We start from the raw sequence: 14,385 nt of genomic DNA on the forward strand, positions 1-14,385 counted from the left end.
TTGTTTAGAGAACCAATCATGTACCCTCATTCTTATAAAAAAAAATCGCTGACGGTGATGAGTTACGTCATTCATGACACTTAATGAGTTACATAAGATAAAACTTCAAGGAAAATATATATGTGAGGAAAACTTCAAGGAAAATTCACAAATGAAACAAAAAAAAAAATGTTGAGTTATCCAGTGAGATATGTAAATTTAAGTTAAAAGAATCTTATCTTAAATATTTATTAGTAAAACAAGTTAAATATTCACTGACACTTACGAAAAGACAACTATATATATAAAAATATCGTTATCTTAATTTGGTTTATTTTGTATTACGACTTCTGTATAAAGAAGTACCAAGTAGGTCAAGCTTGGCCGATGGGGCTGTTAGAGTTCCATTGATTATGGTTTTGTCTCCACCTAAAGATAGATTATTTGTTTGGTTATCACATGATCGATCACATCGTTAATCTACATGAGTTTCATTTAATTTCTTTCCGGTGTGTTCAAAGAGATCGATTTGTTAATGCAAATGAAATCAATTTAAAATTAGCACTCGATAGAATTTCAACACATTTGTACAAGAGTTCACGTTGAGCTTTAAATTGAACAAAAGAAGAAGAATTAGGACTTCTAATTTTATACAAAATGTGATTTTATTTTCCTCATAATAAAGAGTCTTTTTTGCGTAGGTTTAGGTTCACGGAGTTCCTGTTTTTCTTTGTTCCAAACATTGGTTCCAAGATCGCATGAAAGAAAGAGAGAAGGAAAACAAAATCAAAGGCGCTATCTCAAAGTCAAGATAGATTGAACAAGATATGATATTCGATATGTAATTTTTTAATTTATATTTTTGGAATCAAATTCATCTGGTTGTAATGAACGAATCTATAACTTTTTTATTTTTTTTGGGCAAACGAATCTATACTTTTGATGCGAAATGATTGAGATATTCTATAAAGTTATTGTCTATCAGAATATGTATACTAAAAAGATTATTTTGATGACTAATTAAGAACAAGATAATGTATGGAAAGAAAAAAAGATAATGAATGACAACTTGGATATATTTTTATATATTAATGTATGATCTCAACCCTCGGTTATGTAGGTTGCCCATCGAAATATATTGGAGATTAAGCCTTTAAAAAAAAAAAATATATACATATATTGGAGATTGGGAAAAAATACTTCCCAAGTTTAATTTTTTATCATCAAAAGTTCATAAAATATTTTAAGTCAAGGCATTTCTACAAACTAATTAGGAAACTATATACCTAGCTAGCTAGCTTTTAGCCCAAGAAAATCATATAGTTGTGATAGTTAATTTAAGCATTCGTTTTGAATAAACAAACACCAAACACCACGGCATATTTTCCTTATCTTTTTAGAGTTCCGTCTGAAAAGGACATATTTTTTTGTCTGCATGAAAAAGGACTCTTTGAAACGTTCAAATTGTGCGTATGTGGCGAACAAACCAACGTAAGACCAGTTCAACTTTTGGAATATTGGAGCATTGACGTGTATCACTCATACCTTTTGGGTAATCTTAATTTGTCTCTATATTGATGGGATTTTAAATATGAGTCCTTGTCATATATTTTTTTTTTTTTGATAAGCAGGAGGTTCGGGGCCTAGACCCTTAATCCATGCAGGGTCCGGAGAAAACCAGGTGAAAGTCTCTGGCCAAATAAAAATAACTAGCAATTTCACGCCTGAGGGGAATCGATCCCTGGCCTGGACCAACCGGGCAATTCCTGCTCAAGTGGAAACCAGTAGACTACCACCACTTGGTTTCCTTGTCATATTTACAACATGAATGGTATACATAGTATTGCTTTTCACAAGTCGTCTTCTACTGATAACAAGTTTCATTATTTTTTTTGTAATCAAATATTATTTGAACATTTATCTTCAAATGTTCTCTTTTCCGTTCTTGTTTTATGTCTTTGTTTACAACTTGTAAATAAAAATTCTAATAAACACACTATCATGTATATTTCATAGTTTCATTTAGAGCAAAACATAATATTTTAACACAAATGAATAAAAAAGAATCCGCTCTAGTTGAATTGTTTAAAAGTATATGACATAGTTTCACTTTGCAACTGTGTCTACGTATATATATTCATTTTGTTTGATGGAGCACGCCTATTTTTGCATAAGAAAAATACTGAAATCTCTTACTCATGTAATGTGTATCTGTCTTCAATTACCAATCATTGGTATTAGAAGACAACCATGGCTTTCACTAACTGCTCTGCGATCAGCTATGTACAAGATCTTCATATTTGACTAATTATATTGAGACGAATCAATCAATAAACTTAGACTTTTAATCAATAAAACTATATGAGAAAAGCAAAGCCACGTCCAAATGTCAAAAATGAATCAAATAAAACAACTTGCAAAAGAAGATTCACCGAAATTTTGAAAACAATTCTGCAATCTTACCCGGCCCTTAAAGGACTGACTAGTATGAGTATCATATATTAATCTAATCAAAATCGATGACTGGAAATATCTTCTTACGCAACACATTAACATGAAGATGATCCAAAGTTCCAAACTACCGTGCCAAAAAACTTGATTTTTCAAATATTTTTTAGCAGAAAACTGAATAGACTAATATTAAACGAAGAAAAAACGATTCAATATAAGTCATTTGCCGATGATCCTCTCTTGGTCGTCTTTGAAATACTAATATAACTTATTTTCTTCATTTAATGTGACAGCAACAGCAACCTCTTTATGCTTTTTAAATTTTATATGTTTAACTCATTGTATATAATTTGATGTTTTTGAATCAAAATATTAAATGGAGATGAGTTTTTGGTAAACTCTAGAGAAGATATGTTACCCAGGCCCACTAGACTTATATATGGGCTCTAAGTTTAATAACAAAAACCTATATTTTAATACATATGGGTCCAAAAGTATGAAACAAATTCTGTCTGGATATTGTGGATATATACAGCACAAAAGCACCTTTGACACATGAAACATTGTTAATCTAACATGGAAAATAAAACACTATTTTATAAGCATATATTTTGTTTTTCTCTGGTGCCAAATACCAAAATTTAAAATTGATTTTGTGATTGCTCCATAATATCTTGAATGAGCAATGTGATATTAGAATCTGAAGATCCTCCTTTTTCCAAAGCCTTATTTGCCAAGTCACTAAGTTCTGTAACTTTTCTTCTTCTCTCTTCTGCTTCTTCACTATCACCCATTAGCTCATCCACAGCTTTTCTCACACATTCTCTGCTCACCATCGCTCCTATCTCCTCTTCTTTTCCATATTTCATCAATTTCTCTACTCCTATCTTTAACCCTGCTTTTAGTATCTGCACAACTAACTTCTCATTCAAGAATTGTTCAGCAAACAAAGGCCATGTCAATAATGGAACTCCTGCAGTAATTCCTTCTAGTGTCGAGTTCCATCCACAGTGAGTCAAAAACCCTCCAATGGATGCGTGTGAGAGGATGAAAACTTGCGGCGCCCAACCTTTGATCACCAGTCCTCTATCTTTGATCCGCTCTTCAAATCCGCTTTGTTGCATCCAATTTGCTAAATCTCCATATTTTCCCCATTCTCTTATAACCCATATGAAAGGTTTATTAGATGCCTCAAGGCCTAGTCCCAGCTCTTTGAGCTGAGCCAAGGGAAGATTACATAGACTTCCAAGGCAAACGTAGAGCACTGAACCAGTTTCTTGAGAGTCAAGCCATTGAAGACATTGGTCTTGACCAATAGAAGCCTTATCTCCTCTTTTAGCTTTGTCTAACCCTAACCTATTGCACAAGGAAACAGGTCCAACGCACCAAACTTTTCCAGCCCTTGCTTTCCTATATTCTCTTGCATAATCAACCTCTAACTCTTCAAAAGTGTTCACAATAACACCATAAGAGTCATTATCAGCTTCAATAATCTTGGCCGTACTCTCTTTCATATTTCCTTCAACAGGTTGCAACACAGAGACCTGAGGTTTCGTGAACTCAACTTTGTCAGGCAAGCCGGGCAAATCAAAATACTCGTCGTTTGATTCTATCATTTTCAAGATCCCGCTTTCTCGAACCACTTGTATAGACATGAGGCTGAAACAAGAAAACCCATGGAAGATAAGTTTGGGGATCTTGAATTTCTTGGCAAGTCTTGAAGTGAAAGGAAGGCTCATGTCTCCAATGATGCAGCTTGGCCGCGGCTGAACCATCTCTTCCATAGCTTTCTCAACTTGCTCCTCAAGTGAGTTGGCAGCATCAAAGAACTTCACCATATCGCCCATTGAAGCCAACATATCTAAACTCTCGCACCCTTCTGGCAAACCCGTTTGTTGAGACAGAAACTTAACTTCAACGATGTTGATAGTCGCAAACAAAGAGGAAAATGAGAGTGAAGTCTTGATCTTGGCTACATTTTGAGTAGTTGTGATGATGCAGACAGTCACGCCTTGGCGCTGGGACAAGAGCCTAGAGATGTCGACCAATGGGATCATATGGCCTTGGGCCATAAAGGGTATTACGACGAAGTGAAGAGGATCATGAGAACACATTGTAGAAGATCTTACAAGGAAAAAAAAAAAAGATCTTTTAAGGCTTGAAAAGCAGGCCACTCTTTACAAATGATATATATAATACGATGTTGGAAAATAATTTATGTGTATATAGCTACGATAAAGTTTTAGATCACAGTTTGTTTTGACCCGTCTAAAGAGCCTGCGTAAGAAAATTATATTTTACTTTACCAAGAAAACTTTGAATTGAGTTTTGGTTCTAGACAGCTGTCCCAACCTATACGATGAAAACAAATCCAAAATATACAGACACAATATGTGATAATATTTTCTAATACATGTGAAAAATAGACCATAACATTTAGACTAGTGATGGCTTTTATTACTTACATTGACTGGAATCATTACGTTTTCTCCCCAATGCTGATTTGGTTATTTCAGAACCGACCCAAATTCTCATTAGTAATGGCCATGCCTCTCTTGGGATCTTGCTAACCAACGCTCCAAACACCTGAACAAACACTTAAACTTACAAGCATGTGTCTCCATTTTATCTTGAAGTTTAGAGTAAAAATAACAGTTTATAACAAAAAGGTTACCTCAAGTGATTCTCTTAGTTGGAACAATTCACAACTTCTAAATTCCTTCTGCATTAGATTTGCTCATTCACAAACTAAAGCATCACTCCGTAAGCCTCTTCTTGCCTATATCTTAAAACCCAGTAAAGGAAGAATAGTTCAGAAACAAATTCAACCACCAAATAGAGCTGCAATACTCAAGATATATCTCTTATCTCAGTTATTATATTTCTTAGAGGATATCTAAATTCTCACCAGAGGAAATCATTTGTTTCTCGAGTTCCTGGACTGCATCGAATATCCCATGAGCAGTATAGGTTTTGATCATAGTAGCAAAAGTGATTTTATCAGGCTTACATTTTCTCTCTTCCATTTGTATGTATAATTCTTTCATTGTAGCCAAATCACCAGCCTGACCATATGCATTGATTATGCAATTGAAGAACGGTGTATCCAGTACCACATCTGAATTCACAATTTGCCTCAAAACCGAATCTATCTTAACGACAAGACCTGCTTTGCTATACGCGTTAACAAGCGAACAATAAGTGATTGAGTTTGGTTTCACTCCTTGATACTTCATTTTCCTGAATACATCATCCATTTTCTCAATTCTTCCAGCTTTTCCAAACGTCTCAATCACTATATTGTAAGTGACAGTCGTCAGGGAGAAGAACCTTTTCTCCATAAAATCCATAACAGAGCACATCTTCTTATACATACCAGCTTTTCCAAATGACAGGATCAGTATGTTAAATGTAGTGATATCCGGTTGCACCCCCATCAGCTGGAACCGACTATACCAGCTCTCCATCTTCCTCATGTTGCGACCATTTCCATATGACCCAATGATCGAGTTAAGCGTACAAACATCCGGAAGAGAATCTCCGTCCTCGATCATATCAGCCAGAACACTTTCCATTTCCTCAAACATTCCAGCCTTTCCATACCCATCAATAATAGTATTGTAAGTAACCGTGCTGCATCCAACTCCAAGATACGACATCTCAAGAACGATACTTTTAACCAGATCAAACCGACCCAGTTTGCAGCAACAACTGATGAGAACAGTAAAGGTGAACACATCTGGCTTGCAGTCACTAACAGATTTCATATACTCAAGTGTAGAAAACGCCTTGTCTAGAAGCTCGCTTTTGCCATAAACAGAGATAAGAGAGGTATACACATCAATGGTTGGTTTCAATCCTTCAGATAACATAACTTCGAAAAGCAAGCTGGCTTGATCAGGCTGTTTACAATTCCCAAGCACTTTAAACAGCTTTGTATAAGTTTTGCATCTTGGTTCATACCAATGCTGCTTCCTAAGAAGATTGAAAATCTATAAAGTAGAGAAACAGGAAAGTGAATTCTATCGAATCTATGTCCAAGTATCTGTAAGAATGAAGAAGGATTAAAGAGCTGTACCTTGAGAGCAGACTGCCATCGATTCTCTTTGATAGCTTCGTCAAGAGCTTCTAGAACAGCTTTTGGCCATAAAGTTAAGTACTTTTCGGAATTGGCTTTCCTCTCAATGCCCTTCACAGCAGCATCTGTTCTCAGAATCCGAGACAATTCTTTCTTAGGATCTACTTGGTGTCTTGTTGAGATCAAACCAGAATTCATTTTCTCTGTACGTTCGTTGGGGACCTTTGTCGAACACATTGTGGGCGTTATTGAAATAGTTGGTATACACCGAAAATAAACAGGGGAAGATATATGTTGCTGAACCACGCTTCTGCAAGAATGAGAAACAGAGAAAGATAGATTTAATATAAACACAACTGAAGAATTAAAGAAACGTAAAATTCAAAACAGTATGATTGTATGAAATATGAGAATGTTACCGAGAAAAACCAAGTTGTGCGATCTCATTGGCGTACGCGGAAGTAGTTCCTTGAACAGGATTTTGTATCAATGCCATCGAAGAAAAATGGTAGAAAGATAAGGTGGAGAAAAAGAAACTGCAAATTTTCTGGGTAGAAAGCAGAGCTAGAAGACGACGACGATACCGTTGTTTTTCCTTCGTTTTTTTCTTCTTCTCCGGTTTGGTGTAGCTTCTCTTCGGTTTGTAAAATATAATGAAATGGTTTTAGTTTTGATTTGGATGCCGGTTTAATTTGGATTTACAAAATTAAAAATTTAGCATTAATCAGTTTTTTCTTGTCCGGTTTAAAGGATTGGATTGATGAAGGAAGAACCAAATGGAGCTTTTTCCAATTTAATTTTGAATTCGAATTTGTTAAAACGAGATTGTCCTTGGCAAGGAACCGGAATTTGGAAAATGAAAAACCAAGAACACAGTTGAAAGTTATCCACACTAGTTAGGACACGTGGAGGCTAATGTATTTCACGTGGACACGTGCTCATCACTCTCCTCTAAACGCCGTCGTGAAGTTTAAAGGTCAGAGACATCGGCCACCGACCAAATCAGACAAGGAAAAGTCAACGATTTGATTGGATCTTCTTCACTTATGCTTTAAAACCGTTCCTGTAATAAACTGTGAAGATTGTAAGAAGATTAACACGAATCAAGAACATCGAACTGTTGACTTTAGACAGAGAGAGACGGAGATGGAGTTTAGTGAGTTAAAGGAAGCAATAGAGAAGATAGAGCTCGTTGATGCTCACGCACACAACATTGTCTCTCTTGACTCATCTTTTCCGTTCATCGGAACTTTCTCCGAGGCTGCCGGCGACGCTTTAACCTTCGCTCCTCATTCTCTCTCCTTCAAGGTACACGACGATACCAAGTGTTTTTGCTCTAGTTAGTTTTCGTTTGAATCAGATTCTAATTAATGAAAACGTTAGCTTAAAGTTTCCTAATTAGTCTCAAAAGTATTAGTTAACTAAAGTTTCGAGTGTTACTCAAAAGATGTTGACTTGTTTAGGAATCTCGTGAAGTTGGTATGAATGTTTTTGGTTGTATGAATGAAACAGAGGAACTTGAGGGAGATTGCTCAACTTTATGGCACTGAAGTATCTTTAGAAGCGGTTGAGGAACATCGTAAAACCTCGGGTTTGGATTCTTTTACTTCCAAGTGTTTTAAAGAAGCTCGAATCTCTGCTCTCCTCATTGATGATGGATTAAAGCTAGACAAGAAACATGATATTGAATGGCATAGAAACTTTGTTCCATTCGTTGGTAGAGTGTTGCGTATCGAAACTCTTGCCGAGCAAATCCTCGAAGAGGAGTGTCCTGGTGGTTATTTCTATGGTTCTGAGAGTACTGAACCGCCTGTTTGGGATTTAGATTCTTTCACCAAAACCTTTGTTGAAAGATTAAATTCATATCCTTTTATCTTTGCTTTTTTAATACACGCTTAATGATTGTGACTATACTCACTAGTATTGGTTAACCTTGACTACTTCGGTCACGCTTGTTCCAGAGATTGTTGCTTTGAAAACTATTGCTGCATATCGTAGCGGTTTGGATATTGATACTTATGTGAGTAAAGAAGTTGCTGAGAATGGCCTTGTTGAAGTCTTGCGAGGTAAGATGGTTGTGCTTGGTCTATCAAGAAGTAACATAGTTGTTGTCTGATCACCTTAAAATCTAATATTGCTGCAGCTGGAAAGCCTGTCCGCATAGGAAACAAGGGCTTGATTGACTACATCCTTACCATTAGTTTGGAGGTCGCTGTGCGTCGCGACTTGCCCTTGCAGATTCACACCGGGTATGCAAGATTTGATCAACTATATGATTGATGTTAGTAAAGTCTGATCTTTTTATCAAACAAACCTTACACAGAAACAGAAACTCATGCTCAGAGGTTTGTAGTAATGAAAATTCTCCTTTTCTTTTGTTGTTTGAGCCAGTTTTGGTGACAAGGATTTGGATTTGAGGTTGTCGAATCCTCTTCACCTTAGAACCCTTCTTGAAGACAAAAGATTTGGAAAGTGTCGTATAGTTCTTCTTCATGCAGCTTATCCATTCTCAAAGGAAGCATCCTTTCTGTCTTCAGTTTATCCTCAGGTTTTTCGTCATCCCATTTCAATTATCTGTAAAATCATGCCTAGTCATTAACTTATTTTCTTGTTCCTTAAGGTTTACCTTGATTTCGGCTTGGCGGTTCCAAAGCTTAGTGTCCATGGTATGGTTTCTTCAGTTAAAGAGCTCCTTGACTTAGCATCAATAAAGAAGGTAAAATTTATTTTACTTGCATTATCTTTGTTATTGTTCATGAGTAACCATAAGATATTATTGCAGGTTATGTTCAGCACTGATGGGTATGCATCTCCTGAGACCTACTATTTAGGTTAGCTCAAGTTTCTACCTCTTTTCTATAGTTTGTAACATACTTATATATGTTCCAATCCTGTTTCTAAGCTTTGGCACTTGAAATCGTCTTGCTTCAGTCTTGAACATAGCTCGCTGTTTTTTGCAGGTGCAAAGAAAGCACGTGAGGTTATCTTCTTAGTTCTGAGTGATGCTTGTGCCAGTGGTGATCTCTCACTCATGGAAGCTATTGATGCAGCTAAAGACATATTCTCACGAAATTCTATTGGATTTTATAAGCTTAATATAGACACAGATTCTTCTAGTCCACAAAATATAATATCTCCCAAATTGAAGATAAAGGAGCCTGATGTTCAAGAAGATAGTAGTTCTTTTGTACGCATTATTTGGGTTGATACATCTGGACAACAAAGATGCCGTGTGAGTTTTTTTTTTTTGGTTTCTTCTAAAGAAAAAACCTCTGTTTCCCACCTCAACGATTTTTCCTTAGAAGCACAAAAACTTAACTAGAATTCTGTTTATTGTATTGTTTCAGGCTGTTCAAGCGCAGCGTTTTAACAGAAGTGTGAAGAAGAACGGCGTTGGTCTGACCTTTGCATCAATGGGGATGACTTCATTTACTGATGGACCAGCAGAAGAGTCTAAATTGACAGGTGTGGGTGAGATTAGACTTGTTCCAGATCTATCAACCAAGCAGACAATACCTTGGTACTTTACTCGTGTTCATTCTCTTTGGAGTTAATTTTACAGATGTTTCTTTCTTAATTGTTTCCGTATCATATTTTATCATTAGGACGAAGCAAGAGAGCATGGTTTTAGCTGATATGCAATTGAAGCCTGGTGAAGCATGGGGGTACTGTCCACGAGAGACCTTAAGAAGGGTCGCAAAAGTTCTCAAAGATGAATTTGACTTGGTAAGAAATCTCCATATAGCCATTCTACGAAAACTTTTATTTGCTTTTTGGTTGCTTAAGCTCAAATCTTCCTTGGCTTTTAGGTAATGAACGCTGGTTTTGAGAATGAGTTTTATCTCCTCAAGAACGTTGTGCGGTATGCGACTATATATTTCTTGAATACCGGTTTCTTTGTTCAATCCAATCATTTTCACAATCTTAACACTTGTTCTGTCCATTTTTTAAAAGGGAAGGGAAAGAAGAGTATATGCCTTTTGACTTTGGTCCTTACTGTGCCACATCCTCATTCGATGCTGCATCTCCGATCTTCCATGATATTGTACCCGCACTCGAGTCCTTGAACATCGAAGTTGAACAGGTTACAAATAATTCAAAAATCCCTCATAATGATCAGTCTGCAACATGCTTCTTGACATGTATGAAATTTTTTCATAGTTTCATGCTGAATCCGGGAAAGGTCAGTTTGAAGTATCTCTCGGTCACACCATTGCATCCCATGCTGCCGACAACTTGGTCTACACACGTGAAGTTATAAGATCGGTTGCAAGGAAACAGGGATTGCTCGCAACCTTTGTTCCAAAGTATGTCAGTCTCTCCCACCAAATTATTCGTTGTAACTGCAAATTTTTAACATATGTGTTTTTTCTTCAGGTATGATTATTGTGACATTGGTTCTGGATCACATGTGCATCTAAGTCTTTGGAAAAACGGCGAAAATGTCTTCCCGGCATCTAATAACTCATCTTCTCATGGAATCTCTTCCGTTGGAGAAGAGTTCATGGCCGGAGTTCTATTTCATCTTCCATCAATCTTAGCTATTATAGCTCCACTCCCAAACAGGTAACTCGAAAACCGTACTTTTCGAGTAATTTCCTCAATTGTTATTAAAAGTTGTGTGTGTCACTTAAATTTCCAGCTACGACCGAATCCAACCTAATACATGGAGTGGAGCATTCCAATGTTGGGGCAAAGAAAACCGCGAAGCAGCGTTAAGAGCAGCTTCTCCACCAGGAACTCCTGATGGTTTAGTTACTAACTTTGAGATAAAGTCTTTTGATGGCTCTGCAAATCCTCACCTTGGTTTGGCTGTTATAATGGCTGCTGGTATTGATGGTCTCCGGCGACATCTTCAACTTCCTACTCCAATAGGTAACTAAAAACTTATGTTATTCATTCTCATGTATATGTAGTGTTAATATGAAGCTTGATCTTGAGTTGTTCGGATGGAACAGATATAAATCCGGCGGATGTGGCTGCTACATTGAACAGACTTCCGGAAACGCTCTCAGAAGCTGTTGAAGCTCTGGACAAAGACAAAGTTCTCCACGATTTGCTCGGACAAAAGCTTTTAGTTGCCATAAAAGGAGTCCGTAAGGTAACACTATAGTCTTTTAGTTTCCCATTAGATTCTCAGTGGTAACAAAGTACATTAGCACTAATCTATTGTTTTTGTCTTTTTAAATTTTTTTGTGTAACAGGCTGAGGTCGAGTATTATTCGAAGAATCCGGATGCATATAAGCAACTCATTCACCGATACTAATCCTTTGAGCATCTCTATGATGATTGTTGGATCATTTGGTTTTATTGTGGACTTTGTGTCACATGAAGGGTCGTATTTGCAAAATACTTGACATAAAGATGTGGTTCAGAAAATTAATAAACTAAATTTCATATTTCGAGACGCATGCTCATGCTGGAGTACTATTTGTATTTCTTACTTTTTCGTCCCATGCTTTCAAAAGCCTCAAGAATATACAGAGTATTTTCAATAATACGGAGTAGTTCTTAATCATTTACATTTGTCTATGAATTGAATTTGACTACTAATACTCGGAAACAAAAAAATGATTGTAGTATTAGGAGCGCAAATACCCTTTAACCATTGTTCTTTCCATGTTCTTAGTCCGGCTATTGTTATCTAGGTAGGTGCCTGATCCCTTTTTTTCAAATCTTTCTTATTCATTACTTTGACTAATTAACCTATTTAATCATATTTAATCTCCCTTTAATCTGCAAACTAAAGCACATGTTTTTTTTTATGAAAGAAAAGGTTAGTATGACATTCTTTTGGTAAATCTCATCATATTATTTATTTAATTTTAAGAAATTGGAGTTTAAAGTGTAATTAAGTTATGCTACCTAGCTAATTTCCTTAAAATATGAACGATAAGTATAGAAATTAAAGTAAAGATTAGGTTTATACGGTACGCTTATTATGCTCAAACAAGTGGACGAACAAAATCCATCTCCATGTGACTATGGAAGAGAACTTATTAATAAGTCCAAATTTTTTTCTTGCAAACTTTATGATTTCATTCACACTAGACAAATTAATTGTTCGTAAGAAGGTATACGTACAACATAATGAGCTTTTACTGCTTCCCTTTGCAAACGAATCAGCTAAAACTTTACAGATTTATATGTTCAAGGGAAACTATAACTAAGATTTGAAGGAAAAATCTAACCTTTCTACTACAACAATAAAAGTCAATGCAAGGTCCTTTGAAAAGAATCTTGTTGTCGCATGCATGTACGTAATTTTGTAGTCAAATGTACGAATGATAGATATATGGGGTCAAAACGTTAAAATCCAGCCTAAGAAAGACAGAGATTTACTCTAAATCTTCCAAACCAACGTTATCAATTTTGTTGTTAACATTCAATTGACTTTGCTGTTAATTTTGGATTGTAGAATCGAATTAAAATGAAAATACAAGGTGAAAACGAGACAATAGCGTGAAACTGCTTTGCGTATATATCAAGTATCAACAGTTTTGTTTCGTTTTTGTTGGTTTGCGTTGGGATAAGAAACCGGCATTTTGTACATGGTTCAATTTTGTAATACCTAAACCAATTTCCGGTTTAAGTGGTTTATTAATATGATAAAATAAAATAAATATTTTTTACAAAAATACATAGATAGGACCATGGGTCCATGACGCTTTGACAAGAGCCAATAAAGGATTTACTGTAAAATCAGTAACTTTATTGACAAACAAAAAATGCAGCTATAAGTTGTCCCCACCGTATATTACAAAGATTCGAATACTTTAATAATACAAGCTAAAGAATAAAGAGCAAGAGCCTTTGACTATTTCCACTTATAAGTTTTCCTCCGAGACCGAGAGAGATCAGAGATGGAGCAGATTATTTCACCACGCTCCGGTCAAATATATATTTCTTCTGTTTTAGGCCTCAGCAAAAACCACCTCCATAGTTGTTATGTTGGATACTACGACAATTTAGTGAAGAAGTGGTCTCAATCTAAATTATCATTCTGGATAATGACAAATTGATAAAAGATGCATACTATTACAAAAGTTGAGAAAAGAAGATTACTTTACGTAATGTAGGCGTTTTAATGAACTCCTTAATTTCATCGTTCGTGGAAAATAATAACACAAGCAAAGCAATGACTTTTATGGACACTATGATTGGTTACAATGATCTTATTGAACATGTGAGGAGGCAAAGTGTATATCCTTATATCTATAATGTTTTTTTTTCTTTCTTCTCCAAAGATGTCGCCTAACATCACGTTATTTAACACTACATTTAGCTTACATTAGTAATCTAAAAACAACTTTAATAATAATCCAACAATCACGCCTTATTTAACCAATCCTAATTTATGAAAACATACTCATGTATGATTGTTTGTGCGCATGTGTATATGAGTATATGGACACAGTAGGTTTCTTTCCTTGGTTGGATAGATATGGTTACAAACTTGCAATAGTGGCAGGTAGTTAGACCTGCGGTTCCTAAACTCCGAATAAATACGTGCGGTTCAACTGCAATGCAGTTCTAATAATAACGAATATATATATATATATAGATAATTTTGTTACTATTGGAACATGTGGTTAGGTTACAATTTCAAACCCTAATTATTGATTTTGGTAATTTGGATGTATTCATATTCCTGTTGGTTTTGGTCTACTCAAAATGTTAGTAAATCTCTTATGGGATGTATCGAATTAACTTAAAACTCTTTTTTCTGGTCCAGAAACCCATTAATACTAGCATTCATATTGTATAGCACTATAGCTCGTGGGGTTATTATAACGTCACATCACTTTTTTGTAATAAAAGTTGAAAAACCTGACAAGAATTCAAATATTAAAGCCTATCCTTAGTTAAAATCTGT

At 35.6% G+C, this 14,385-nt stretch overlaps 3 protein-coding genes and 1 long non-coding RNA gene across 7 annotated transcripts; 2 read left to right on the forward strand and 2 right to left on the reverse strand.

Moving 5' to 3' along the window:
- Positions 1–329: 329 nt before the first annotated feature.
- Positions 330–534, forward strand: AT3G08330. Its single transcript, NR_141430.1, has one exon. It is a non-coding gene; the product is annotated as an other RNA (long non-coding RNA).
- A 2,384-nt stretch (positions 535–2,918) lies between these two features.
- UGT73C7 (UDP-glucosyl transferase 73C7) lies at positions 2,919–4,563 on the reverse strand. The gene has a single exon (NM_115176.3). It carries the CDS (start codon positions 4,542–4,544, stop codon positions 3,072–3,074), a length of 1,473 nt encoding a protein of 490 aa, NP_190884.1. The 5' UTR covers positions 4,545–4,563; the 3' UTR covers positions 2,919–3,071.
- A 129-nt stretch (positions 4,564–4,692) lies between these two features.
- Positions 4,693–7,123, reverse strand: AT3G53170 (LOW protein: PPR containing protein; the record flags this gene model as incomplete). Of its 4 annotated transcripts, NM_001339597.1 has the most annotated exons (6): positions 4,701–5,016; positions 5,105–5,215; positions 5,339–5,725; positions 5,807–6,422; positions 6,509–6,818; positions 6,928–7,115. In NM_001339597.1, the coding sequence occupies 5 exons, from the start codon at positions 7,002–7,004 to the stop codon at positions 5,187–5,189; spliced, it is 1,419 nt and encodes a 472-aa protein (NP_001326326.1). The 4 variants fall into 4 exon arrangements, with proteins under 4 accessions (NP_001326325.1, NP_001326326.1, NP_001319735.1 ...); NM_001339596.1 differs by having other exon boundaries at positions 4,693–5,016; positions 5,339–6,422; positions 6,928–7,117; NM_001339595.1 differs by having other exon boundaries at positions 4,730–5,027; positions 5,339–6,422; positions 6,928–7,123.
- A 283-nt stretch (positions 7,124–7,406) lies between these two features.
- On the forward strand, positions 7,407–12,047 carry NodGS (nodulin/glutamine synthase-like protein). The gene is made up of 17 exons (NM_115178.6): positions 7,407–7,816; positions 8,021–8,370; positions 8,459–8,574; positions 8,652–8,757; positions 8,900–9,056; positions 9,129–9,224; positions 9,291–9,339; positions 9,469–9,740; positions 9,856–10,028; positions 10,114–10,234; positions 10,318–10,370; positions 10,463–10,592; positions 10,670–10,815; positions 10,886–11,074; positions 11,151–11,383; positions 11,467–11,609; positions 11,713–12,047. The coding sequence occupies exons 1-17, from the start codon at positions 7,655–7,657 to the stop codon at positions 11,773–11,775; spliced, it is 2,559 nt and encodes an 852-aa protein (NP_190886.4). The 5' UTR covers positions 7,407–7,654; the 3' UTR covers positions 11,776–12,047.
- Positions 12,048–14,385: the final 2,338 nt, after the last annotated feature.

The sequence above is a fragment of the Arabidopsis thaliana genome, chromosome 3 (genome assembly GCF_000001735.4).
Source record: "Arabidopsis thaliana chromosome 3, partial sequence".
Lineage (NCBI taxonomy): Eukaryota > Viridiplantae > Streptophyta > Magnoliopsida > Brassicales > Brassicaceae > Arabidopsis > Arabidopsis thaliana.

Coding starts and splice junctions, on each gene's coding strand:
- UGT73C7 (NM_115176.3), bottom strand. CDS start 4,544: ATGTGTTCTCATGATCCTCTTCACTTCGTCGTAATACCCTTTATGGCC.
- NodGS (NM_115178.6), top strand. CDS start 7,655: ATGGAGTTTAGTGAGTTAAAGGAAGCAATAGAGAAGATAGAGCTCGTT. Junction 9,340..9,468: donor TCCTGAGACCTACTATTTAG/GTTAGCTCAAGT, acceptor TGTTTTTTGCAG/GTGCAAAGAAAGCACGTGAG. Junction 10,235..10,317: donor TCAAAGATGAATTTGACTTG/GTAAGAAATCTC, acceptor CTTGGCTTTTAG/GTAATGAACGCTGGTTTTGA.